At 47.9% G+C, this 25,743-nt stretch overlaps 1 protein-coding gene across 3 annotated transcripts; it reads left to right on the top strand.

Moving 5' to 3' along the window:
• The first annotated feature begins 440 nt into the window (after nucleotides 1–440).
• STRIP2 (striatin interacting protein 2) lies at nucleotides 441–24,653 on the top strand. Of its 3 annotated transcripts, XM_040594884.1 has the most exons (21): nucleotides 441–577; nucleotides 2,110–2,179; nucleotides 3,197–3,271; nucleotides 3,375–3,509; nucleotides 3,705–3,825; nucleotides 4,149–4,217; nucleotides 4,331–4,437; nucleotides 4,555–4,682; nucleotides 5,006–5,191; nucleotides 6,415–6,638; nucleotides 7,972–8,037; nucleotides 8,702–8,765; nucleotides 9,838–9,909; nucleotides 10,207–10,281; nucleotides 11,547–11,644; nucleotides 12,186–12,312; nucleotides 14,254–14,354; nucleotides 16,474–16,540; nucleotides 19,928–20,032; nucleotides 20,425–20,629; nucleotides 22,743–24,653. In XM_040594884.1, the coding sequence occupies exons 1-21, from the start codon at nucleotides 443–445 to the stop codon at nucleotides 22,991–22,993; spliced, it is 2,481 nt and encodes an 826-aa protein (XP_040450818.1). In that variant the 5' UTR covers nucleotides 441–442; the 3' UTR covers nucleotides 22,994–24,653. The 3 variants fall into 3 exon arrangements, with proteins under 3 accessions (XP_040450818.1, XP_040450819.1, XP_040450820.1); XM_040594886.1 differs by lacking the exon at nucleotides 441–577 and having other exon boundaries at nucleotides 951–2,179; nucleotides 3,111–3,271; XM_040594885.1 differs by lacking the exons at nucleotides 19,928–20,032; nucleotides 20,425–20,629; nucleotides 22,743–24,653 and adding an exon at nucleotides 17,557–19,921.
• Nucleotides 24,654–25,743: the final 1,090 nt, after the last annotated feature.

Raw genomic sequence — 25,743 nt, 5'->3', positions numbered from 1 at the left:
ATTTCTTGCCTCCAGCACCCCTCAGGGGTACCTTATCACCCCTGGGACACCCCACGGCCCTTCAAAACCTGTCATCTCCAGGTAAACCCCGTCTGTGTGTGCCCCCCCCAGCACCCCCTATTGCCAGCACCCACAGTCCCGAGGGTCTCCCACAGCCCTGCAACTTCCCAAGCCCCCCGGCACCCCCTGGGTTACAGCAAGCCCCCCCCCACACACACCGTTATCCCGGGACACCCGCCCCGTCCCCACCACCCCCCGGGGACCCCCCTCCCCATTCCACAACCCCTCTGGCCTCGCCCCCCACCCAATAGCGAAGCGGGGGTGTGCCCTCTGTCTCCGCCCCGCGGAGCGGCGGCCCAATGGACGCGGCGGGGGCGGGCCAAGGGCGGGGCGCGGAGCCCGGCCCCCACGTGCTCGGCGGCGCTGCAGAGGGGCGCAACGGATGGAGGCGGCGGGCGGCGCGGCCCCGGCCCCGGCCCGGGCTCGGCCGGCCCAGCCCCAGCCCCAGCCCCAGCCCCCGCCCCAGCCCCAGCCCAAGAGCCGGGAGCTGTTCAGGAGCCAACGGAAGGAGTCCGAGGTAAGGGCGAGGGTCCCCCCGGGCTCCTTCTGCTCGTGATGCGGGGACGCCCCCACTTGGGGTCCCCGGGGGCTGCGGCTGGAAGGAGCCCAGTCGGGGGTTGGGGGGGTTCCCGGCCCTGGGGGTGCTCCCCGCCCCTCCTTCCACCCCGGCTTGGGGTTTTGAGGGGGTCCCGCGGGGGTGGAGGGTGCCCAGTCTGGAGTGGGGACCCCAGGGAGGCTGCCCCCCACCTCTACGTCCCACTCCCAGAGCTGTCGGCAGTGTTCTGGGGGCCCAGCTAGGCACCGAGCTCCCCTACACTTTCCAGGCACCCACTTACCCTCGCCACCCCCCACCAGGGTCCAGAGGCCGCAATGCACCACCACCTCCCCACCGCTTCACCCCTTCTGCCCAAACAGCTACCACCACCCCGGGCTGCATCACTCTGCTCTGCCCCAGCTGTGCTTGTCCAGCTTCGCGGATGCCAGGCTGGGGGAGCAAGACCACGATCCAGCCCAGGACTGATGCCCCCAGCCGCCATAAAGCCACCGCAGGACCCCTGTGAGCTTCCCCACCAAGTGGCTGTGGGTCCAGGGGCTCCCCAGGGACAGCTGACCCACAAAGGGTCCCTCCTGCCCCGGGGATGGTGCCTGAGCTGTGGCCCCCCGAGCCTTACCCGTGAATTTGGGGTTTGCTTTTCTCCTCTGGCTCAGCCTCGCAAAGTGGATTAGCGCTGCATGCACTTCACCAAATTCCTTGTCGGCTTTTAGCTCCCTGAACCAGCCCGCTGGCCTGGCTGCAAAAATTGGGTGAGAAACCAGTGTTTGTGAGCAAGTCGGGCTCAGCCCGGAGCTGCGCATCCTCTGGGGTCATCAATATTAATCATGATGATGTGCATCTGCTGAGAAGGGCTGCTGGGACTCAGAATGAGAAATTATGTTAATTTAGTTGATCACCCATTCATGTGTTCCCTTCCTGGGGCACAGCAGCCCGATGCTGGCATTGGGTTGTCTGGCTGCGGTCGCCCTCTCACTGCCCTGCCGTAATCCTCTGGCGAAGTTTCATGCTCCAGTTCCTCATCTGCAGGGGAAGAGGGAGGGAGATCCACAACCCTATGGGCTTCAGAAAGCCAAAGCCCAGCCCCAAAAGCTGTTGGATCTGGGATGCTGAGGACAGAACATCGTAGGTTTGCATCCTCCTGGGCACCTTTGCTTCAAACCAGCTCCAGACATTGTTTTTAAGCAGATGTGAGGCTCTTGAAATGCATCAAATATTCACTGGCACTTTGGGTCCTGCCTCTCTTTCCCCGGGACTTGAGAAATGCTATTTTTGCACTCGCCTTCCAGATTTGCACTGTATTTTAAGTAGCCTCATGCAGATGTCCCACTTGTGCCCTGGAAACCTGCATCAAGATTATCCGTGCACAAATCGCTGCTCCGGTGGTTGGAGGACCTTTAATGCAAAGGCAGAGAGCACTGGCAGCCATCCTGCCTCCCAAAATATCCGTGGGGATGCACCAGCCCCCCAGCCTAACCCCAACATGCTCTCCGCAGGGCTCGGTGGATTGCCCCAACCTGGAGTTTGAATACGGGGATGCCGACAGCCACGGCGCCGAGTTAGCAGGTGAAGCGGCATTTGGGAGCTGCGTTGCTATTAATAGATGCCTGCCAGGGAGGGGAAAAAAAAATCCCTCAGGGAGTTGGGTGAGCGGGATAGGGGAATGGATATCGAGTGGTATCATCCTTCGGGAATAGAGCAAGAGGGATTTATTAATAGAGAGCCACTCGCTCCCCAGGGACAAGCAAAAGGGATGCATGGGGGCACGGGGATTACCCTGTGCTCCAAATTACCCAGGATGTGATGACAGGTGTGCAGGGGGTGGGAGGACGGGTGGCATGCCTAGTGGCACAGCCCAGGCTGGGAAGTGTCACCCCTGGTTGTGGGTTCCATTATGGGTCAAGTCCTCATCCTGTATCTTCCTGCTGTGCGGCAACTCTGGCTGCTTCTGCCCTGTAACCCTCGGGGTCCTGAGCGTGTCTCTACCAGCAAAGGGGTTATTTTTAGCTGTGTGTGTCTCAGCTGCATGAGCTGGCCTGGCTAAAGCACATTTTCTCTGCAACAGATCCTTCCTCCTCCCTTGCAGGACTGTTTCAGTCCCCCATGGCGCTGCTCAGCACCACAGGACTATAGGAATTATATAGGAACAGGCACAACATTGTGTCTCTTCAAGTCCAGCCCCTATTTGTAGGTCCCAAAATGGCCAAGCTGCTGGGTGTGAAATCAGCACAGGTCTTGCCTGGGTGCTCCGATGGTCCCTCCCTTTCCAAACTGCCTTAACTGGGACAGAAAATGGCCCTCCAAAAAGGCCTATGAAATTGCAGATGCAGGTTGAGCACCATTGCTGTGGACAAGAGTGTGGAAACAGCTCAGCCTGGGCGTGGGGATAAAAATGATGAATTTGTTAGCACAGGGTGGCTCTGAGATGCTCCCTGGAGCTGCAGAAGAGCTCAGGGATAAGTTTAGGTCTCTGCCCCATATCTCCTTGGGTGTGCAGGGATGCTTCACAGCCCCACAAGGAATTTGGCAATGAGGAGGAGGGTGAAAGTCCTCTGGGTCCTTCCTGACCCCTTTCTCCATCAGAGCTCTACAGCTACACCGAGGAGCCTGAGCTCAGCAACAACAGGAGGTGCTTCGAGGAGGATTTTCACACTCAAGGTACCAGCTCTGGGCTTGGCACCCCAGGGCTCAGGGCAGCCCCCCAAGGTGAGAGTGGGATCCCCGGGGAGGCACCCAGCTGGTTGTTGTGTCCCCTTTCCAGTGCAGGACAGGAAGTGGCTGGAGCTGGATGGGGCTCAGCAGAAGGCCTACATCATGCACCTGTTGGATGGGCTAGAGGTGGTCAGCAGGGACAAGCGGCTCAAAGTAGCACGGGCCATCCTCTACCTGGCACAGGGTAAGGACCACATCCCCCATGTCTGGATGTGGCCACGTGTCTGCTGCCTGGCTTCAGGATGGGGGCTTGGGAGAAACCGTCTCTTGGGGTTGTGCAGGTCGGTGCAGTGAAGTTCCTTCCCAGGATGGTCCCATGTGCTCCAGGCGTTCAAAGGTAGCTCCCCGCTAACCAGTGCCTTCCTTTGGGCCTCTCCAGGTGTCTTTGGAGACTGCGATAATGAAGGCGATGTCCTGCACTGGTCTCGGCACAACAGCTTCCTCCTGTACCGGCTGGGAACCTTCACCGCCTTCCTGGAGCTCCTCAACATGGAGATTGAGTGAGAGGACCCACACTGCCCTCACCTTCCTTGTCCTCTTAACCTTACTCTTTCTTTTCATGCTCCTCTTCTTCATCTTCTTTCTCCCCACCCTCCTCGACATCTTCTTCCTTCTTCACCTTCGTCTTCATCTTCTTTCTCCCTATCCTTCTTGTCCTCTTCTTTCTCCTACCTCATCCTTTTCACTGAGGACCAGGGAGGTGCCGCAGCCACGGCATGTCCTCCAGCGTGCTGTTCCCACCACTGCGGACATAGGCAGAGGGTTGGGATGAGGAGCAGCCTGTGCCCGGTGGCTGGCGCTGAGTGCATCCTCTTCCCTGCAGCAACAGCCAGGCCTGCAGCAGTGCCCTGAGGAAGCCAGCCATCTCGCTGGCCGACAGCACGGAGCTCAGGTACACCCTCTCATAACCCCACTAGCATATTGGGTGGAGGCCATGGGACAGCCTGTGGGGAAAAAGTGGCCTCTGGCTGGCAGTGTCACCTGCCTGCCATGCTGTCCTGGCAGAGTGCTGCTCAGTGTCATGTACCTGATGGTGGAGAATATCCGTGTGGAGCAAGAGGTGGATCCTCCTGAGTGGAAAACCTGCCGGGAGACTTTCAGGATGGAGCTGAGTGAGCCACAAAGTTCATTGTGCCCTAACAAGGTCCCTTTGTCATGCTGGACCAGTGGGGAGACGTCAGGGACAGGGCATCTTCCCTGAACCTGCTCCTGGTCCCTCTCTCCACCAGGTTTCCCTGTTCACACTGAAGAGCCATTTGCTCTTCTGCTTTTCACGATGGTGACCAAGTTCTGCAGTGGCCATGCTCCACACTTCCCCATGAAGAAGGTCCTGCTCCTGCTCTGGAAGGTGCTTCTGGTGGGTGCAAACCCCTTTTTCCAGAGACTAGTCATTTTGGGAATAGTGCTGATGCAGCCTGGATGTTCCCTACTATTCAATCCAACCATAACGAGGTTATTTAGGATGGCACAGGAAGCTGACACAAGGCAAGCAGTTTCTTCTGGGATGAGGCTGGTCTGAGCCATTCAGAGGATGTGGGGTGGGGGAGAAGTCTGGAGAATGAACCAGTGACATGGTGTGTTCATCCTCAACTCTCCAGTTTGATGGCTCCCCTGGAAGCACCATGCAGTCCAGGTCGGATGTCTGCTCCCTGCTCTTTCAACTCTTTTGTTGGTCCCTAGTTCACGCTGGGTGGATTTGAAGCCCTGCAGGTGATGAAGGTGAGGAAGCGGGAGGAGCTGGGGCTGCCACCCTTGCCAGAGGACAGTATCCAGGTGATGCGCAGCATGCGTGCTGCTTCGCCTCCCACCTACTCCATCGAGCTCATGGAGCAGCAGCAGCAGAAGCGTGGTCACCGCAGCCGGAGGGTAAGAGCAGGTGCATCCTCCTAGCACGTGGCCCAGGATGGTTTTCCAGTGCAGACCATCACCTGTTCAAGAAGCCAGCCTGTGTCTGGGAGCATGGTTCCCTTTCCCCCCAAGTGCTCCTGTGTCTTCCAGTTTCATAGAATCACAGAACGGTTTGGGTTGGAAGGGACCTTCATCTAGTCCAACCCCCCTGCCATAGGCAGGGACGTCTCCAACCAGGTCAGGTTGGTCAGAGCCCCGTCCAACCTGGCCTTGAATATTCCCAGGGATCTACCACCTCTCTGGACAGCCTGTTCCAGTGTCTCACCACCCTCATTGTAAAAAAAATTCTTCCTTATGTCTAGTCTGAATCCACCCTCTTTTAGCTTAAAACTGTTACCCTCTGACCTACCACTACAGGCCCTAGTAACAAGTCTGTCCCCATCTTCCTTACAAGCCCCCTTTAGGTACTGGAAGGCCGCTCTAAGGTCTCCGCGGAGCCTTCTCTTCTCCAGGCTGAACAGCCCCAGCTCTCTCAGCCCGTCTTCATAGCAGAGGTGCTCCAGCCCTCTGATCATTTTTGTACCCTCCTCTGGATCTGCTCCAACAGCTCCATGTCTGTCCTGTGCTGGGGGCCCCAGAGCTGGATACAGTACTGTAGGTGGGGTCTCATGAGAGCAGAGGGGGAGAGTCACCTCCCTCGACCTGCTGGTCACACTTCTTGTTATGCATCCCAGGATATCATCAGCTTTCTGGGCTGTGAGTGCACATCGCCAACTCATGTCCGGTTTTTCATCCACCAGTCTCAGTTGTGGCAGATCCGCCCCACAATGCACTTGATCTGGAGGAAGCAAGAGGACATCCTGACCCTATGGCAAAGGGCTGATAAGCACTAAGGAGCAAACTGCTTACAGCAAGCTCGCCTTGTTTTAGCTCCACTCTTGGAGCTGCCATGCTATGGTCCAAGGATGAAAACACTTGTTATACTAGGGGAGAGATGTCAGATAGTAGCTCCAAAAGTAAAGATGGAAAATGTTGTCACACCTCCTAGAGCAGCAAGTTTAGAGGTACAGAGGGGATTATTCCTTGTCCAGGCTTTGGTGGCAACAGCTAGGAGGGAAATCTTCACCTGAGGAATGTCTGGGAGCTTGAGCCTTCCAGGATAGAGAGGTCTGGTGCCAGCAGCTGAGAGGGAAATAAAATCCACAGACTGACTTGAATTTTTCCTTCCCCTTCTGCTGCAGCCCCTGGTGAAGCAAGACAGTTTGGATATCTACAATGAGAGAGACCCTTTCAAGAATGATGAAGCAGGAGTCGATGAAGAGGAGAATGATGACGTGGACAGCGGGATCGAGGGGGAACTGGACCTGATGGAGCGGGATGCAATTATCCCCACAATGCCTGCTCAGCGCCTGCCTATTGAAAGGGTGTCATTTCCCAAAGGGCTCCCCTGGGCCCCCAAAGTCAGGTAAAACCATCTGGTGTCATTGCCATCTTCCCCTGGCATGACCTGTCCTGGAGTTCATTTCAGGCTGAACATCAGTCTGTGGCAAGTTTGTTGGCCTCTGGCAAGTTGAACTGAAGTGACTCCACTTCTTTTGTTTTTTTTTTTATCTCGGTTGGTCCTTTCTGGACTGGGTTTAGCTGCGCCCTTCCCCAGGTTTTACAAAGCAAGCATGGCTAAGCTTGGCCAATAAGAGGCAATGCCGTTTTTGGCTTGCCAAGTTGTACTGGAAAGGAGGCTTGTGTTAGAGTGCTGTGGGAGCAGGGTCAGCTTTTCCAACCAGTATTGATGGGTCTTAGTAAGGCAAGGTCCTAGACTAATCATCTTGGGAACTGGTTAATGATATTGCCTCTTGCTTGTTGAGTGGGACTCTTCTGCCTTTTTGAGTGGCCTTGCTCTAAGGTGAAAGATTGGAGAAAAACATCTAAGAACAAAGGAGTTAGTGCCTTCCCTTCCTGAGACCATGCTACACATGATATGGGGGAGCGTTAGGAACAGAGAGTGAAAACCTCTGCTCCTTTCCCTCTAATCCACGTGAGTTTTTTTGCTGTTGATCCAAAACTTGGATTTAATACAGTATCTTTAAAACACAGGAGCAAATACATCCTTTTTCATGCGGGAGCAGTGACAGGTAAGTGTGTCTATCCAGAGCACTCCTCGCAGGGACACAGCAAGAACTCATTTCCCACATGGGTCTCTGCACACATGGTGCCATGGTACTCCACGTAACTTAATGCTCTCAGCTTTGAAATCAAATGATTGCTGTTTTTCTTGGCTGGTGCCTGGAAATGCAGCTGGGTTTCTTTCTGCCTGTGAGAGCCTTGGCTCACAGTTCATGTCCTACTTGTCATGCTGAGACTCTGACCAGTTCTCATGAAAGATGCCCAGGGTGGACAAGATGTCAGCTTGCTCTCTCGGAGCACCATATGATTTGCCAGACTGTGGAGACAACATTTGTTCCCTCAAAGAGAGCAGATGCTACTTGAAGATGCATGTAGTAGGAGCACAGAAGGTGGATAAATAAGGTGCTGATTGTAGAGAACTCCTGTCCATTTATTTGCACTCTTCCATGGGCTTGCACAGCAAATACACATGGTTTTGGTTCACATTGCTCCCAACCAACAAGAGCAATGGTGGCTCTCACCTGCTGCTATTAAGACCTCCAGAAATAAATCCTAGAAATCTCAAAGGTTCTTGCTGGTCCCACACTGCAGTGCTTTCTGAGCAATGTAGGCAGTGGTCTGGTATATGTCTGTTTTCCAACCTTTTTGTTTTTGTTTCTCTGCTGCTCCATCAGACAGAAAGACATCGAGCATCTCCTGGAAGCAAGTAGGAACAAATTCATTGGATTCACGCTGGGACAGTGAGTGTTACATGTATAGGTCCAACAAAGTCTGTCCCGTAGCTTCCATCAGTGCAGTTTAACTGGTGGGAGTGGTCCACAAAGCTCAGGTTTTCTCAACTCAGCCAGCCTAAGGCACGCTCGGGATGATGTGGCACAGCACTGGATTTTGCTGGGGCTGCAGCAATGCACTCAGTGTTACAAAAACATGTTCTGGAGGTGCTGGTCTCCAAGGACCTCTTTCTATTAAAAATCACACCTAACCCAGAATAAGTGACCCCTGGCCCAAGCCAGAGACTGATTTGATGTGGGAGGGAGTCAAGACAATGTGGTATCCACAACAAATTACCCAGTTTGTGAATAAATCAAGCTGCAAGTGCACAGTTGTCCTGTTACAGTGTCAGCAGGGTATATTCATTTTTAGGTGCAGTGTTGGGCTCAAGCTGGCTCCACATGGAGACCTGATTTTACCCAGTGTCACTCCTCTCTTGTGCAGGCTTCGCTGGGGAGGAGGTGGGAGGGTGGACAGTTCACACCAACCCCTCTTCTAATCCCTGACACATTGGGGATGCGTTCGATAGACTCAGTAGACTACAGGCTCCCTTTTTTACCTTGTATGACATGGAAGTGTTTGAACACAGATCTCCTTCCCAGCTTTGTACTTACCTTCTTTCCTCCTCCACAGAGACACTGAAACCCTGATAGGGCTACCACGGCCCATCCATGAAAGCGTGAAGACACTGAAGCAGGTGAGATGGTGGCTCCATGTGTAGTGCTTGGGTGAAGCAGCCCAGAAAGTCTTATTGAGTGGCAGTCAGCTTGTCTAACCTCATCCCTTGCTATTTTTGCTCCGTGGCACTCAGCAGATACTCTGAGGTGGGATTAGACTCATGGGGATCTCATGGGGGTGGAGAAATCATTGACCAAGATCACTAAGGCCATAGGAGGATTGCAGGGCATCAAGTCTACACACAAATTTTGTGATACAGCACTTGGAACGAGTTTCAGGTTCCTCATATGTATGCTCTCAGCCCACAGTAAATGTTTCATGTGAATTTAGTCTTCTGCTCCTCTTCAGCTGATGTACGGCAACATATTCAGTCTGAGCTCTTGCTCTCTGCCTTGGGAAGACAATCTGATTAATCTATTCAAGGTCTGAACAGCTTGAGAGGGGCTGGATATCCACCACATGCAGTGTGGTAGCCTCACATCTAACCTCTGGCTGAAACACAGTTGCTGGAAGGAGTAAGAAGATCCCTCCTTGTTTGTTGTGACAGGAAAGCCTTCTGGAGCTTCTTGCAAGAATTGGGGCAAAAATTGGAAAACCGAGTCCTCACTGCAATTCCAAGTAAATTGTCCAGTGCTTGGACTTTCCCTTTATCCAAGGGCATTGCTTTGTCCTGGTGAGCATTTGCCATGTGCTTTGAAGATAACAGACTTACAGAGTTGGGTTTGAACATACATGCCCAGACCTGTGCTGTTCTCAGGGGGAAGCATAGCCAGTCTTGGCTCCTGCAGCATTCCACGCTGAGTGAGACACCTCCAGAGGCCAATTGTCCCTATCTAAGGTCTGGATTGCCTTTTGGAGGGGATTGCCCCTCTCCATTTACTTACGGAGAGATCCTAGAAGGAGCAGGTGGAAGTAATCAAAAGCATGATGTGGGGAGGGCTTCAGGGACAGAGGGATGTCCCACACAAAGATGAGTTCTCCATATATCTGCTGTGACCTATACACCTAACTCGGATATTACTGAAATCGTCAACTGTTGTCATCACTGACCTCCAGTTGTGATATTGCTCTACCTCTGTGTATTTTTCCAGCACAAGTATGTTTCCATCTCAGACATCCAGATCAAGAACGAGGAGGAGCTGGAGAAGTGCCCCATGTCTCTGGTAAGAAGTTGCTGCACCCCATCACTAGACAGATGTGTGCAAGATTTCCGAGGTGTCATAGAAATCCATACATTCTCCATGATCCTTAGGACACACCTGGGATGCTCTTTTTTGTAGAAGTCCATATCTTGTTTAGTTGTATTAAGGGAGAAAGGCCTGGAGCTTCCTGCAGTCAGCATGCAGCTATGTCCATCATTAAGTCCTCAGGCTGGGTTTTATGGAGATGACTGACATATCTCAAGTGTGTGGACTGGAAATACTTAATTTTCCCTTGTTTCTAATGTTTCTGTGTGCTAGGGGGAAGAGGATGTCCAAGAAACCCCTTGTGAGGTCTTGTATCGAGCAATGTTGTACAATCTCCCCCAGTATATGGTAAGTCCCTGTTTCTTAAAAGCAAAGAAGAGCTTTTGAGTGGGGAATGGTCCCAATCTGTGAGCTGCAGAGCTCAGCACGAGGCTGCTGGGGTGTGTTCAGGACTTGAATGATGAGATTTTGGTGGGAATCCAGAGCAGTGTTGGGTGTAAAGTACAGCCCAAAAAGAGTCATTGAGAGGATCAAGGAGTGTAGATACGCAGGGACATTGTCAAATTGTTGGAGATATGTCAGTGGTTGGAAAATAGGATGTGTGCAGAGGACTGGGAGCAAGGAACCAAGTTCTTCACCTTGGTGGGAGCTCAAAGCTGGCTCCTTCCCTCTGGACAGCAAGGAGACCTAGCCAGGGATGGCCTCGTGTCATCTCTAGAGGTGCGTGAGCTGTGACTCACCAGCAATTTATTTACCAGCAACTTACTGCATACTGATGCAGGCATCTTCACTTCTGACCTCAAGCAGCAACCTACAGACTTCATTGGTCCCTTGAGCCTTTGTTTTTCTTGCTGAGATTAATTTTTCATTACAATATTGTGCTGATCTCTGAGCATGGTGGCTAGCTGGGCCAGGAACCAAACTAAGCCATCATCATGGTTTACATGGCTCAGCAAACAAGGTGCTAATGCCTTCAGGTCTCTGGCAACCTGGCTGTGCTTTCAATAGCTTTCAAACCATGGAGACTCTGTAGGTTATGATCTTCCTTACAGGGGCATCCCTTGCAGCCTTCCCATGGCCCCAAGAGATTCCCAGAGGAATACAATGCATGTCCTGAAATTCAGCTATGTTGCCAGAATGGATGAGACTTCGACCAACCTGGTTTAGTGGAAGGTGCCCCTGCCTGTGGCAGAAGGGCTGGAGCTAGATCCTTAAGCTCCCTTCCAACCCAAACCATTCTGTGAATCTGTGATTCTGAGATGCTACTTGGGTCACGTGCACTCTGTCTGTAGGGAGAGAGAAACACTGATTTAAATGTATTAAGCTCCAAGTGTCCCTTGCATTGTTTTATTCATACTACTAGAGCTCAGGGGTTCATGATGCCCTAAATTAAGGCTGAAACAGAGCTGCTGTGCTTCCTGCACCTGGCCTGTCTGTCCAAGGTATGAAAGGAGAATTTGAGCTGTGGTGTAGTCAGTCCATCATGGTGAACCAAGCTTGTACTAGTGAAACCCCATAGAGTTGCCTTGAAGTTGTCCCATTTCAGCAAGTGAAGGGGAAGGAAGGAATGCCTCTTCCTGGGACCATCTCTCCACGCCCGCCCTCTTCTGCAGATAGCTTTGTTGAAGATCCTCCTTGCTGCAGCACCCACTTCCAAAGCCAAGACCGACTCCATCAATATCCTGGCAGATGTGTTGCCTGAAGAGATGCCGTAAGTCCCTGACAAGATGGCCACCAGCCATCCCAGCTTTGCCACAAAGTCTTGGACCAAGCAGGAGAGTTGGGGTTTGCCAATAAGTCTGGGAGTGCTACAGATTTGGGGACATCTCTTTGGATAGGTGCAAGCTACTGTTGCCAGCCGGGCAGAGGAGTGAAAGTCAAGGAAGTGATGCTGTTTTTTCAAAAGCGTAACAATTTGAGCACAATTGGCAGCCACTGCGCTCTGCTAGCTAAGTGGCATAAATCATAAAATCATGGTAACTGACCCAAATCATAAAGATACGTGAACATATGGCAGGTGTCCTTCATACCACTCCCCCAGGACTGTTGGTGGAGGGCAATCAGCTTTTTTTCCCCTTTTTTTAGTGCACTTTGGTGTCACCAGGCAGGAGAGGATGGAAACGGGAGTCCCAGGGGGAATTGAAGGTCCCTGTTTCAGCAGAACCTGTCCAGATTAATATGAACTCAACAGTCCCTTAGTCCTCCTTGTTCCCATATCCACTGTGCTGCTGCCTTCTTTCCCTCCAACACAGCATTACCGTTCTTCAGAGCATGAAACTGGGGATTGACGTGAACAGACACAAAGAGATCATCGTGAAGAGCATCTCAGCTTTGCTGCTCCTGCTCCTCAAGCACTTCAAGCTGAACCACATCTACCAGGTGAGCATAGAGAAGGGGTCAGCCACTGCCAAGCTGGTCTTGAAGCTGGTGTGTCCAGATAGACCGTCTCCTAAAAGACCTGTCCAGGAAGGGTTTCCATGAGGAGCTGCAGATTGCTTTTCCATAGCAGTGAACCCTAGCCCTGAGCAAGGATTTGTATAGGGTTACTCAGGCAGGAATAACTTGTCTGCAATATATCTCTGACTGTGTTTTGACAGAATTGTTTCCACTCACGTGGAAGGAGTTTTCAGACTTCTGGAAAAACTCACACCGTGGCTGATCAGATTAAAATTTAGGAGATTATCATGAGCATGAGCCTCCCCGGTAGAAGGGGGAAGGGAATGGGAGTTAGACAAGGCCCTCTTTTGCTCTTTCTAATCTCCAACAACCAGAAATAGTGCTGGTAGAACCTCCTGAGGTTAACTAATCTAGTCTTCTGTCCCTCATCAGGATCAAGATCTTGAGGCTCTGGTTTCTACAGAGCCTCAGATCAGTTCTCCACCCATTCTGCAAGTCAAACAATTAGTGTTTTCAATTTATTTTTTTCCTTTTAAAAGTTTCAACATGGTACGAATCCATCTGTGTTATGAAGCCCACTGATATTTTTCTGAGGATAAATATAAATCCATATATTAGACTGGATAAAATGAAACAAAACCCTGTATTTTTACAACAGTTACTACATTTGTTCAGGGTCCCCCCACGTTTCTTCACTAATTTTTCTCACTTTACTCCAGAGCAGCTCCTCTCTTTTCTTCCTTCATGACAGCAGGAGCCTTGCAGTCTGTTGCTAAGTCTGGAGAAAGCTGTGGGATTTTCTCCCCTGATTCTGCTTTTGTGTCTGATTTTGGGTGAGCCATCATAATTTCTTTCAGTGCCAAAGCTGGTCTCAGGGTGCACCCCAAAAACCACTGCAGGGTCTGAGACAATGCTTTCAGAAAGTAGTGGAGGGTAACGGAGAGCGTGGCTGATCTGGGCTCTGCTGGGGGTCACCCTGTGCTCGCTGGCTGCCACATTGGTAGAGCAGCAACTGCACAGACCTGCACACCAACACAAATCAAGGTTTTTTTGTCTCGGTTGTGTTGAGATTTGGCATTTCTTATGCCAACAGAGAAACGCCATCAAATTATTGCAGTTCAGCATTATCTTTGTAACGTTTGTATCCTATGTAACATACTAGTCGCTGGCAGCTGCATTTCCAAGCAGTGAGTGCATCTCAGATCCCAGCTAGTGGGAACTGCTGATTACTTGCAAATAATGGCAGCGGTGTCATCGGTGGCATGCGGAGTGTCGACAGCTTGTACCAGGCTGAGATGAGACATGTAGGAACAAACTGTTTGTTTGCTCTCAGGTTTGGGGTGTTGACTGCAGATTATTGACAGACATGGGTAGGATAGGATGGGATGGGATAGGGTAGGATATTGCTGCTATTTGTGTCTGTCTCTTTAGAGGACAGTAGAGATTTGTTGTATTATGTAGCTGTATGTACCCAGACCATTTCATGTTTAGAGGGGGAGAGAAATTAAAAGCATTTATGAAGGCAAGGGTGCTTTTTCAGTCAAAATTTGAAAAGGGACTGGGATTAGCATGTGACAGCAATAGAATTATCATATTTTCTCATGTAATAGCTACATCTCCTTCCCTTTTATCCATATATTGTTTTGCCACAGATTATATTTTGAAAAGCTACACTGCAGTCATTACATGCAGCTATTCCTAAACTACTGACATAAATTTTGTGTGTCCACTTCATGGCTCTGGAGTTTTCCATCTGGTGGAAGTTGCTGTGTATGATGCAAGCCTTACACAGCAAACTTCTGCAAGGTGTCTAGAGCAAACCATCAAGACTGCTTTGCTTTTGGCTGGAAATGGGTTTCCATTCCCAGGTGATGCTCCCTGTTGTTCCAGCTAACCTTGACCCATTTCAATTCTCTTCCTCAGTTTGAGTATGTGTCCCAACATTTGGTGTTTGCCAACTGCATCCCGTTGATCCTGAAGTTCTTCAACCAAAACATCATGTCATACATCACTGCCAAAAACAGGTACAGCCACTTCTGGGAAAGACAGTGGTGATGGAGCAGGGAGGCTTTGTGCGTGAGGAACCCTAACACATGACTATGTGGTGGGACCAAGTGACCTCTGGTCCCTAGCCTGGCTTTGGGGCAGTATACTCTTCACTAAAGGAATACATTGGAATGGAGCAAATACCTTCTGCTTAATGAGAAGGACAGATGTGGGTGTGTGTGTGTGTGTGTGTGTGTCCAGTCTCTCACTGGACTACTGAAATGCATGTAGACCTGTCTCCCTTGCTGACAGTAGGCCCGTTTTCATCTTTATGTGGACTCCTGGAAAGCAGTCCAGTGCCACTGGGCATCTATGGGCTACAACTTCAAGAAGATTAGGTGGGGAAGAGTCTTCTAGGTCTTTTCCGCTTCATAGAGCTATAATTCAGCTGTTCTGCCTGGCTTCTTCAGATTTTGTGTAGCTGTTACTGCCTTTTACTTCTGATTTTAGAAAGACACTAGCCCAAGTTTGAGCCTGCATAGGGACTGGCTGGACTACTGCAACTCAGTGTAAGAACTGAAAGAACACAACTCTTTCACAATTCAGTAGCACTGGGCTGGATTTCCCCATTTGCAGGGGAGTGTTGCTGTTGGAATAATGAAGAGATCCCTTTTCTTGCTTTTTGATGCACTTTAGCTCTGTGTGTAGGCTGGTTTGTCTCCTCATGGTGTGGTTGTGTGTATGTGAGAAGGCACGCATCAAAAAATAGAAAGTAATATATTAATTATCTTGCTGATAAATATTTCCGCTTTTGGTCCTGTGCTTTAAAGCCACATAAGTGAGGAGGAAACATAGCCCAGGAGCACTTAGCTCCCTCCTCTGCATTCTGATGGAGGCTTCACAGGCAGGATATGCACCTGTGAAATGAGGTGGGGTTTGCAGCTGGATGCTCTGATCCAGGGAGGTTTAGCTGTTCTGTCCAGCCAGAGTACCAGTTTGTCAGATAACAGTGAGCAATGTCAGGCACTGCCCTGCAAAAAGGTTCATGGAATTTTGCCACGTTCAGATGTATGGATCTGAGGCCAGTGATGGTGCAACAGGAAATATCAGAAGTGATGCCAGTACAATGGCAACTTGTGGCAATTGAGCTGTGTGGCTCCTTGTCCTGACGTGGTTCCCTCTGAGCTCTCCTGCTTGTATCTGCATGGTGCTTCCAGCTTTAGGGTTATGATGGATAGGAGCCAGCAGGAGCATCTGTCCTTGTGGTCAGACAAGCCCTTCCTGGGCTAAACGCTTTAAATGAAAGCCTGTTTGAGGGGATCTCCTGACCTTGGGTCTTCATCCTGGACCGCCTTTGACTCAGTGACTGTCAAGTCAGTTTGTTGCTCGGTTGCTGAAGTTAAAAACAAAAAATAGCAAACAAGAGGGAACACAAGAACTGAAGCTGTGTGACAATGCATGCTTCATTTTAGATTGGTATATGTCTTGGCATGGATAGCATCAGAGTGTGTGTGTGTATACATACACTTTATATATATATATATATATGTACACACACACATATGTATACTTTTCTTGGGGTTTTTTATTAGCTACTTTTACAGAGGCAATAGGCTTGGAGGGCTTCAAAAGACCTGATGCCCTCATGAATTTTCTTGCTGATAATCAGATACTCCATTATAACCTAAGATCTGTGGTTTGTGGGTTTTTTCCCTTTTTAAAAATATACATATGAATAACTAATCTTTCATGTCTTAATGGATCCAAATCCTTTGAGTCCTTATTAATGCACTCAGGATGTGCTTTGGAGCCAAGAGGAATCAACGTGCTCCATTAAGCTGAGATGCAAGGCAGCGGTGAGGCTGCGAGCCCATTTGGATGCCATCTGTGCAGTCGGAAGTGCAGGAAGGAGGCATGTCCACATGGCACCAGCTGCAGGCTGGTTCATGTGCCCAATGTGGCTTGCTGGAGATGGGATTGTTGCTACGCATCCAAACTACTTGTTGCATCAGGCATTGCTGCCTTTGCAATTCAAATCCCAAGCACAAGGAAAGAAGACATTACAGATTGCTGGGCATAATCATGTAGATCATCTTAAAAAGTTGCTTTCATATTTACCTGGTTCTTAACAAGTCCCTTCTTTTGTGCCTTCTGCAGCATCTCCGTCCTGGATTATCCACATTGTACAGTCTATGATTTGCCTGAGCTCACTGCAGAAAGCCTGGTAAGCAGCACAGAAAGGGTCCTTGTAAACAGTATTGCGGTATGTGAGAGGGTGAGGAAGGATTTTTGTTTTCTTTTTTCTGTCTTCTTTTTTTGTACCCCCAACCTTTCCAAAATTAGACTTCTTTTCCCCCCCCCCCAGACTTGAAAATTCCTCCTGTCGCTATTCTGATCAGCTGTGGGGAGTTTGGGGAGGAGGCACTGCTGGCCTTGTGAAACCCATAAAAATAGTTTGGTTTAGAGTTTTCCCTTTCACTTTTCTAAATGAGAGCGCCTCCTTTTAAAGAGGATTTGCCCAGAGGCCATTGCCTCCCAGGTTTAAATTGCCATGAGCACTCACATTTCATAAAATGCCAGTAGATTAAGGAATGAGCCAAATTCCCTGTAGAGGGGAGCCTAAGTGTTATGAAGACCAGCCAGCATGATGACCTGTGTGAATATATGGACTATAGATGAGACATTAATGCTGGCAGGTTCATAACTGCAATAATTCAAATGCAGAGTAGGCTAGACTTGCATAGGGTGCAGAGCAGGGACAAACTTTGGAGTTAACAGGGAGGGGGATCAGAGGGAAATGAGTTGCTAAATGATGCAGGAATCATTAAGAAGCAGCCCGACCAAAACCAGTCTGGGCCAGGATGATCTCACGTTGCCTGGCTGCTAAAATCTTGAGCCTATGTTGTTTTCCTTAGCTGTGTAAAAGTTAAAATCGTTAAAGTGGAAGATTTTCCCTAGTTTCTACTAACCAAAGTTGCTCATGAATCCTTGAGGCTGTGGTCAGCCAGGACAACCAAACTGGTTTTATTGGATCTGTAGCCATGGCTTTCCTGATGTGCCAACTGCAATGCAAATTCCCACTGTGAGTTTATTATGCCAGAACAAATTTATGTAAAAACCTGCTGTGGAGCACATGTGGGTGGATGTGATGTGGGATCATCATGCATGGCCGGCGTGCTGGCTCAGTCCTCCACTGGCGTTCCATGTGCCCTTCTGCCAGTGCTTCTTGCCTCCTTCTAGGTACCTGCTCGGGGTGAAAACTCCTGGACATCGCCTTCCTCTTTATCAACACCATCAGTCTCCTGTTTTGTGCTGGTCCGTGGGCTACTTGCTGAGGGCTGTGTCCCTGACAGGCTCCCAGCGACATGTCCTGGCCCAATGGGGACATCTAGCGACACGTTGCTGAGTACTCCCATGGCTCACGCTAATCCTTACACTCATGCTAAGTTTTACGGCTGTAGGAGAAGACTGAACTTTTTTAGGAAAAATATTCCCAGTAGGGACTGGTCCCCAATTTGGGAGCTGTTGCATTAAATGACAGTGCCTCTTCACTTTCCTCCAGCAGACACGGACGTTAGCCTTACAGGAGGTTAATTTAATTACAAAATATGCAGAAACCAACTTGAATTTTACCATGGGTTTGTCTTCGGGAGGATACCCATGAATGTAAGGATTTCATAGAAATTAAACATGCCATGGTAATTGAGGCATATGCTTATGCACGTATTTATGTTCCTTCAGCCAACATTTTGTGTGTTGGTTTAGCTTTTTTTTCAACACTCTGATGCACTGATTTTAACATCCCAGCCGTAACACATATCTCAGCAGACAGAACAGATGATTATACTCTCAGTGGGTTGCACACAGGATATTGTGTGTTCAGTTTCCTTCCATGGAAAACCAGGCTGAGTTCAGCAGTGCTGTTTCCAGATGAGGGATCCTTTGGCGGTGGGGTAACTGCTGTCCCCACATGATATAAATCAGGAGTGGCTGCAGTCCCAGCAAGGTTGCGCAGGTTTCACCCCTCCTGCTGTAGGACAAGCTCTTTGATTCCTTGCTGGTCCCTATCTCCACTCTTCTGTCACAGCTCCCTGTGCTTGAGGAAGGGGCTGCAGAGGACCCTGCTGTACTGTGTCATGGTGCCATGGGGAGGGGAACAGGAGACAGGGGTAAATGGAGGATTAAAGTCCATTTAGCCTATTCCCTCGTTCTGTAAATCTGATGGAAAGCCTTCCACTTATTTGAAGCTATAGAGACAACATCATATTGGTGACAAAAATAAATCCAGCTGCCTATGAAAGGGGTACTAGCTTATTCTACTGAGGTCTTTTTGGAAAAAAAACTGCTTGGTGCAAAGGGAGCATATTAGGACTGGGCACTGATATGAAACTGCATGAGCGCTGCTCCTGAGCTGGCACCTTCAGAGCTGCATGCAGCATCTGCGAGCACCTCAGTGATATCCCACCTCTGGGCTCTGTGTGTGAGCTCTGCTGTGTGCACAGGAGCCTCCAGCACAGGCATAGCCTTTACTGCCAGAAAAGTGCATTGGCTCAAAGTGGCTTGTACCAAATCCCAGAATTAAATAAAATGTCAGAACCACTTTCTTTTTGGCCTCTAAAAATTGTATGTACAATAGCATTTTACAGGCTTACTGAAGTGATAGGTTTGGTGCTTGCTTTTAAGAACAAAGGTATTATGCTGGCAGGATTTTCTTGGGTAAATCCAGTTTCAAAGCTGGATTAGACACTCTGACAGAATGGGCTCCCTGGGGTCATCCTCAGACTCCTCACGAGGATGCCCAGAACCTGGATCATGCACCAGGCTGCAGTTTTTGCCATGAGTTGTTACAGCCATGAAGCTGTAGCTTGCTGGAAGTGGCTTATAAATTAAGCAGCATTTGTTTCCGCTCTCATCGCTGAATAGGTTATTTGTGGGACACTTCTGCTGTGCTCAGTGCTGTTCAAGCATAAAGCAAGTTACTGTAGTGGAATTACTGCTCAAATGTGCCACAGGCAATATTTACGCAACCTGGAGTTGGACGTGCTTATGCTTAGCTAATATTTAAAATAATCTATCAATTGCACTTAAGTTGGAAGGGAACTTTGTTAGAGAAAAATCTTATCCTCCTGATAAAAATGCTTTTGTTTGTCATCCTGCATTATGTGACTTCCTTTTATTTGTCTGTAATATGTCCTCTAAGCATGTGGTAATTTAGGAATTAATTTATATAATTAACAAAAACCTGCTCTCTAAGCAGTGCTGATCACTAGGCTGTAATTTGCTCTCTGACTGTAAACAACGAATTCAAATCTACCACAATATATATTTCCCATGATGGAATAATGTGATTTACCTTAGCTCTTACTCTAAACCTAAATGCGAATTAAAATGCTGATCACATCTGAGTCTTTCAGAACGGTTTTCCCCAGAATCTGTTGGCTTGTCAGCTGCATGATGATAACCCAAGTGAGAAGGGAGCTCCACTGCTCACTCTCCATTGGAAAAAAGACCTGTGCAGACAGTAAAAATTGACTTTCAGCACAAGGATATCTCTGTGATAGTAGTGTTGGACACTGCAGTTAGGGTTACACTTTTCCTTCTCCACTTGCAGGAAGCTGGAGACAACAACCAGTTCTGCTGGAGAAATTTATTCTCCTGCATTAACTTGCTGAGGATCCTCAACAAGCTGACCAAGTGGAAACACTCGAGGACAATGGTAAGGTGATGTCCCGCCTCCCCAAGACTTGCCATGGGCTGCCAGTGTTGCAATCTGAGCATGTCACCGGCTCTATACAGTGGGCTTCAGCCCAACCTTCCTGCTGAGACTTTCTTCTGGCAGTGGTGAAGCTTCTCCTGCTTCATAATCTGCCCATTTTTGTTTCATAGACTGAGCCTTAAATGCAGAAATGCTTTTTGTTCTGCAAGTAATACTTATTTCTATGACCCTCAAGCCCTGTGCAGCAAGTGTTGGTTATGTTGAACACTCCTGTTTGACCTGATTGGGGTTTGTACTGTACGTGGCCCAGGTATTAGTGCCCAAAGCTGCACAGGCAGTACTTGTGGGCTTTCTTGAACACATTGCATTAATTTCTCTTGATTTCTTGACAGATGTTGGTAGTCTTTAAGTCAGCCCCAATACTGAAACGAGCTCTGAAGGTGAAGCAGGCCATGATGCAGCTGTATGTCCTCAAACTGTTGAAAATCCAGACCAAATACCTGGGGCGCCAGTGGAGAAAAAGCAACATGAAGACCATGTCTGCTATTTACCAGAAGGTGCGGCACCGCATGAACGATGACTGGGCTTATGGCAATGGTGAGTAGTGCCAGGGAAGCATCTTCTCTGCCTGCAGAGTTGAGATCGGCTCGCAGGGGTATGGTGTGGTTTGGCCTATAAACTTTTTTGAGTCAGTATTGCGGATTTTTTCAGAAGCTTTAAGGCACCGTTCAGCACCATCAGAAGAGAACAAACTGATTGCATGAGGAAAGGTGGGAATAATCAGATGAGAATGAGACATAATCAGCTTGAGTCTCCAAGACAAGAGTTTCCGCCAAGCCCAGGCCTGCACTTTTGCATTCCCAAATCACTTTTGTCATCAAGCCACTAAATTGTCCTGGTATCTGCTTAGGATGGCCATGGAGTGAAAATCTGACTGATAGCTCTGCAGCTCACACCTCAGAAATAGCAGTGGTTACATCCTGGCAGTGTGGATACTCTTGAATCCTTAAGCTGAAGCACAGACTAGATGTGCTGGTCTGTTTAAACAGCTCTTATGTAATCCAAATCTATATTTTTTGAGAGACGCCATGAAGTTTCTGATGTTCCTCATGTATTAATCCACAGGGTGCATCAGACCACATGGTTTTATTCCCTTGTAAGTACACTCAGTTGCTGCAACAACTGAGCCAAGCTTAGGACAAGCAAAAAAAGTATTAAAATGACATTTTGCCTTAACATAGTCTGAAATTTTTGCTCTGCATGTATCTTCTTTTTAATAAGGATCAAGTAGGAAAATTGGGTAGCATTCCTGTTTTAAAACAAAACAGGGCAAAAAGTAAAAGCCTAACCTAAGTTTTTTACAAGGCAGAAAAGCATTATAATTATGTTAGGGTGTTCAACTGTAAAATATAAATTTTTGAAGACTTGTAGACTTTTGATACTCATGATACCCCTATGACATTAATTCAGAAGAATGAAAAAGTAAACTTGATATTTTTAATTTTACTTTAGGGCTAGTGGAGTTCCCCCAAAAACCAAAGAGCTGGAAGGCTGGGGAAGACTGGGAACTACTTTTCTTTTATGGGAAACGCTATCCTGTCACTGCCTTTTTCAGCTGATTGTTCCCTGTTGGGACGAATACGGCAGCAGGGCTGCCTTATGCCACTAACGGGGTACAGCTATGGGATACTGCCTGCCTTGGGTGACTTAAATAGCTTGAGCACTACATGCTCCAAAAGAGCAGAAGACGAGTACCTACATCACCTGCCCTGGAGCAAGGGTTTGCGGTAACAACTGAATTTACATGGCAATATTGAGAATAATGCAATTTTAAGACAGATGCCAAGGATAAGTTGTTGTGTGTGTCCCACTTCCCTGAAAAGAGTTAAATCAGCAACATAATGCAACACTCGATTGCGCAATTTACTGCTTAGCAGAGACTGCATCTTGACCTGGACAGTTTGCCAGGGAAGAACTTGGCTTTCAGAGACACAATCTGGAAGGGTTTTTCCTGGAGTAATTATTTTTATCTTTGTATGTCTGGCTTGATACTCAGCTTGGACCTTTCCCCCCCTTGAGCACAGCTGAGCTTTGCCAATGAATTTATGGAACCTTTATGGAGCAAATAACTATTTCATATAGACTGAGAGCTCATAAAGACCAACTTTCAAAATACAACTTTTTTTTTCATGTTACATGTTGAGGTAATACTACTTGTTTCAAATATCATGGTTCTTACAGCTAGTTATTAGCTTTTCAACATCATTCATAGTTAGATTTGTCTAAATTTTAAAAAATGTTTTCAGTAGCTCATAAGAAGTTCACCAGGTTTTAGCTATATGCATTAAATCTTGGTCTCTGCTTGAGACATCTATGGAGATTTACAGTAGATGTGGTGGGGCCTTTCTGAAAAAAGCAGGAGCTTGGTAATTATAGAGTCCTTAAAGAGCACCGCAGAGCAGAAATAATTGCATTTCTACAGGAAGCTTTCTGACTCTGCTTAATTTACAAGTTATTTTAACATATTTCATTTAAATACCTTAAATTGAAATGCATACATAATGGGAATTGATTAGGAATAACTGAGTGGCTAATACTCTGGTCAATTCAGGCATGTGGTTGCTGTAAAATCTTCATCCTTACTTTTGCTGAAACCTTACCAGAGTTACTTTTCCCACAATACTTTGGTCTTGTTTCTTCTTCAATGCAGATATTGATGCAAGACCATGGGATTTCCAGGCTGAAGAATGTACCCTGAGGGCCAACATTGAAGCCTTCAATAGCCGGAGATACGACAAACCTCAAGACTCAGAGTTTGCACCAGTGGACAACTGCCTGCAGAGTGTGCTGGGACAGCGGCTGGAGCTCCCCGAAGACTTCCGGTACTCATACGAACTCTGGTTGGAACGGGAGGTGTTTTCCCAGCCCATTCGCTGGGAGGAGCTGCTGCACTACCAGTGAGAAGGCCACCTTCACCTGCCTCAGTCCCACCTCAATAAGGACTCAAGGTGCTACAGGCTGAGGAAAGGAAGATTATTTTGGACCTGGGTGTTCTTAGGCACAGCTGGAAAAAGATTATGGTCTTTCCAAAGAGACCCAGAGACCCCTGAGTATGCAGCTCCCGTCTTTTTGGAGGTCATCCCTTTCCTGTGACTTCTTGTAGACCATGCAGCATCAATTGACCTGCACAGAGGCCACGGATGAGGCTCCAGTGTCACAATAGTGGCAGTGTCAAGAGTGAGCTTATCTGGTCTTTACTTCATATTGACACCAGAGAGCTGAGTCCAGGTCTGTCTCTTAGCTTGGTTCACGCATGTAAGTAAATTTGTTGTAAAAGTATCTCAACTGTGAAAGGTTTTCATCTCTCCCAAATGCTCCACGCTGTGCTGAATTTGTTTTCATTTATTCAGTTACGGCTGTCTGATAATGTGCTTCAAAGACCCTGCTGCCATGAACAAGCTGCCCTGCTTCCCTAATGAAGCTGAAAATAAGAAATATGTGGCACTGGCTGTGACAGTCTCAGTCAGAGGTGACAGGCTGACTTGGCCAAAGGAGATGACATTACATCTTGTCCCTAGGCTGGCATTACTGCTGCTGGGATTACACAACCTGACTTACAGAGCCTTGCTTCCACAACTGACAATTTTTGCATCACCAGGGATAGTAATCCATTACCTTTTCACTGCTCCACTTTTCCTCCACCATTCTATTCACTGTGCAGCATTTAGAGCTGTAAAGGATGTTGATCGCCTCTCTTTCTCTCCACCTGGTTGTTTTTGAAGGATACTTACTGCAGCTGTTAGGTTTCCAGATAGCTTTCTTCATTGCTTTTTAGCCCTTCTAACCCTGGAGGAGACCGTGAATGCCGCATTAAATAACCTAATTTTTGCACAGATTTTTGGTTATTCAGGGGAATGTTTGTGCCAAGTCTTAAAGTGGGGAGGAAAAGTGCTTTGGTTAACACTTTATTGCCATCATATGAGGAAAAGAATAGACACTGCGGTCTGTAACTTTCAGAATGAATAGCATATTAGAGCTATAAACTTTCTATAAAGTCAATGTAAACGCTGCACGTGGGTAAAGCTGCCCTGCATGGGGATGGCAGCTGAAGGCAGGCTGGAAACCCATGTGGGCTGACCTGCTGAGTGAATCTCAGCCCTTGGCACTGGGCAGAGTGACAGTCCCTTCTCCTCAGCCAATGGTGCTTTCTGAGGGCTACGCTGAGAAGGCAGGGTGGGCTTCACAGTACTTTAGTATTATGACAGAGCCTGCAAACTATAATCTTTCCTCTACAAAATTTTATCAGTCCAGCACAGGGAGTCCTGGCTCTAACCTCCCTCTGGCCATGAAGCCAGGAGTTTGTTTTTTGTCACAGAAGCATGTGTTAATATAGTGCAGGCAAGCGCTTAGGCCGTGCTGTTAACAAAATATCAAGCACACAAAAATAAAACCACAAGTATTACTTATTACAGGGTTTGTGCTTATTGCTGTAGAATTCAACTGAGAGTGTTTCCTAAATGGCGTTTGTAAAAGGTGTTTTTCATGGAAATAGCATTAGTAAACCCACTCACCTTTTTAAATATGCTTTTGTTCAAAATAAACCAGAGCAACTTTTAAAGCACGTACATTTAATTAAGCTTTTTTTTCTTCCTGCACCTTAATTTAAATGCTTCCTTTGATGTCTTTTTTTGTTTTTAAAGGACAAAAACGTCCCCCACAAACCAACCCATAAATTCAGCTCTCACCTGTGCCCATATCCACTCTATCCACTGAGGAAGGGCCTTCTGTCTGACGTACTTTGGATGTTCCATTCTGATGGATCTGTAGAACTCTAAAAAACAAAGTTATGGGCTGTAGATGTCTTCACAGTGTCCGTGCTTGTTAAAAAGTAAGAAGTTATTTAAAAATAAATAAAGCCTATCCAAGCAGTGAGGCTTGGAAAACAGACATGCGATCTGTAATTGAAGCATGGTGCTCTCTTTAGAGATCCCAGAACTGGGAGAGTGCTGTAGCTCCAGATAAGTCATTTCAGCATTTGTACTTTAGCTCCCTTTCTAAAATACAGCACCTAGTATTTCCCTATGTTCCCTAGCGCCTACAGGTAGTAAATAAACTAAAGATTAAATAAGCACAAATAAATTAACAAGCCCCAGCTAAAGATGGCAGACATCTGAAGGGTCTGTGAAATATTTTGGTAGTAGGAATGCATATAACTACTACTATTTTCAGCCTGTACTAGGATTCAGAGCCCAGGACTAGCTGGAAAGTTCAGGACTTTTTCTGTGGTATTTTGGCTCATATTTTCCTATCAAATGTGCAATTTCCCCATCAGGCCAGGGTCCTGGGAATTTAGCTGTACCTCTGTGTGGTTTTATGTATCCTGACACAAGGGACACCCCTTGGTGTATCAGTTCCTTTTTTTCTTCCCTCACATGGTGCCCTGAAAGAGTCACACACTGAAGAGTCTGGAGTGGTGGTTTTTTTCTGGTTAACCCAATTACTCCCCTTGCTTTATGATTCCTCTGGTATTCTCTGTTTTACAGCAATTTAGAAAACAATCTAATTCCCCAACAACTATGTGTGAATGTATAGGAAGTGCTATCAATATATCCAGATCCTTTTAGTCTTAATAAACTAAGGTCATGAAGGTAAGTGTTTCTTCAAGGGGAAAATAATTAGCATAAATTTGGGACATCACTTGTAAAATGAGT

This window comes from Falco naumanni, chromosome 5 (assembly GCF_017639655.2).
Source record: "Falco naumanni isolate bFalNau1 chromosome 5, bFalNau1.pat, whole genome shotgun sequence".
NCBI lineage: Eukaryota > Metazoa > Chordata > Aves > Falconiformes > Falconidae > Falco > Falco naumanni.
This window is presented reverse-complemented; position numbering and strand designations above follow the sequence as displayed.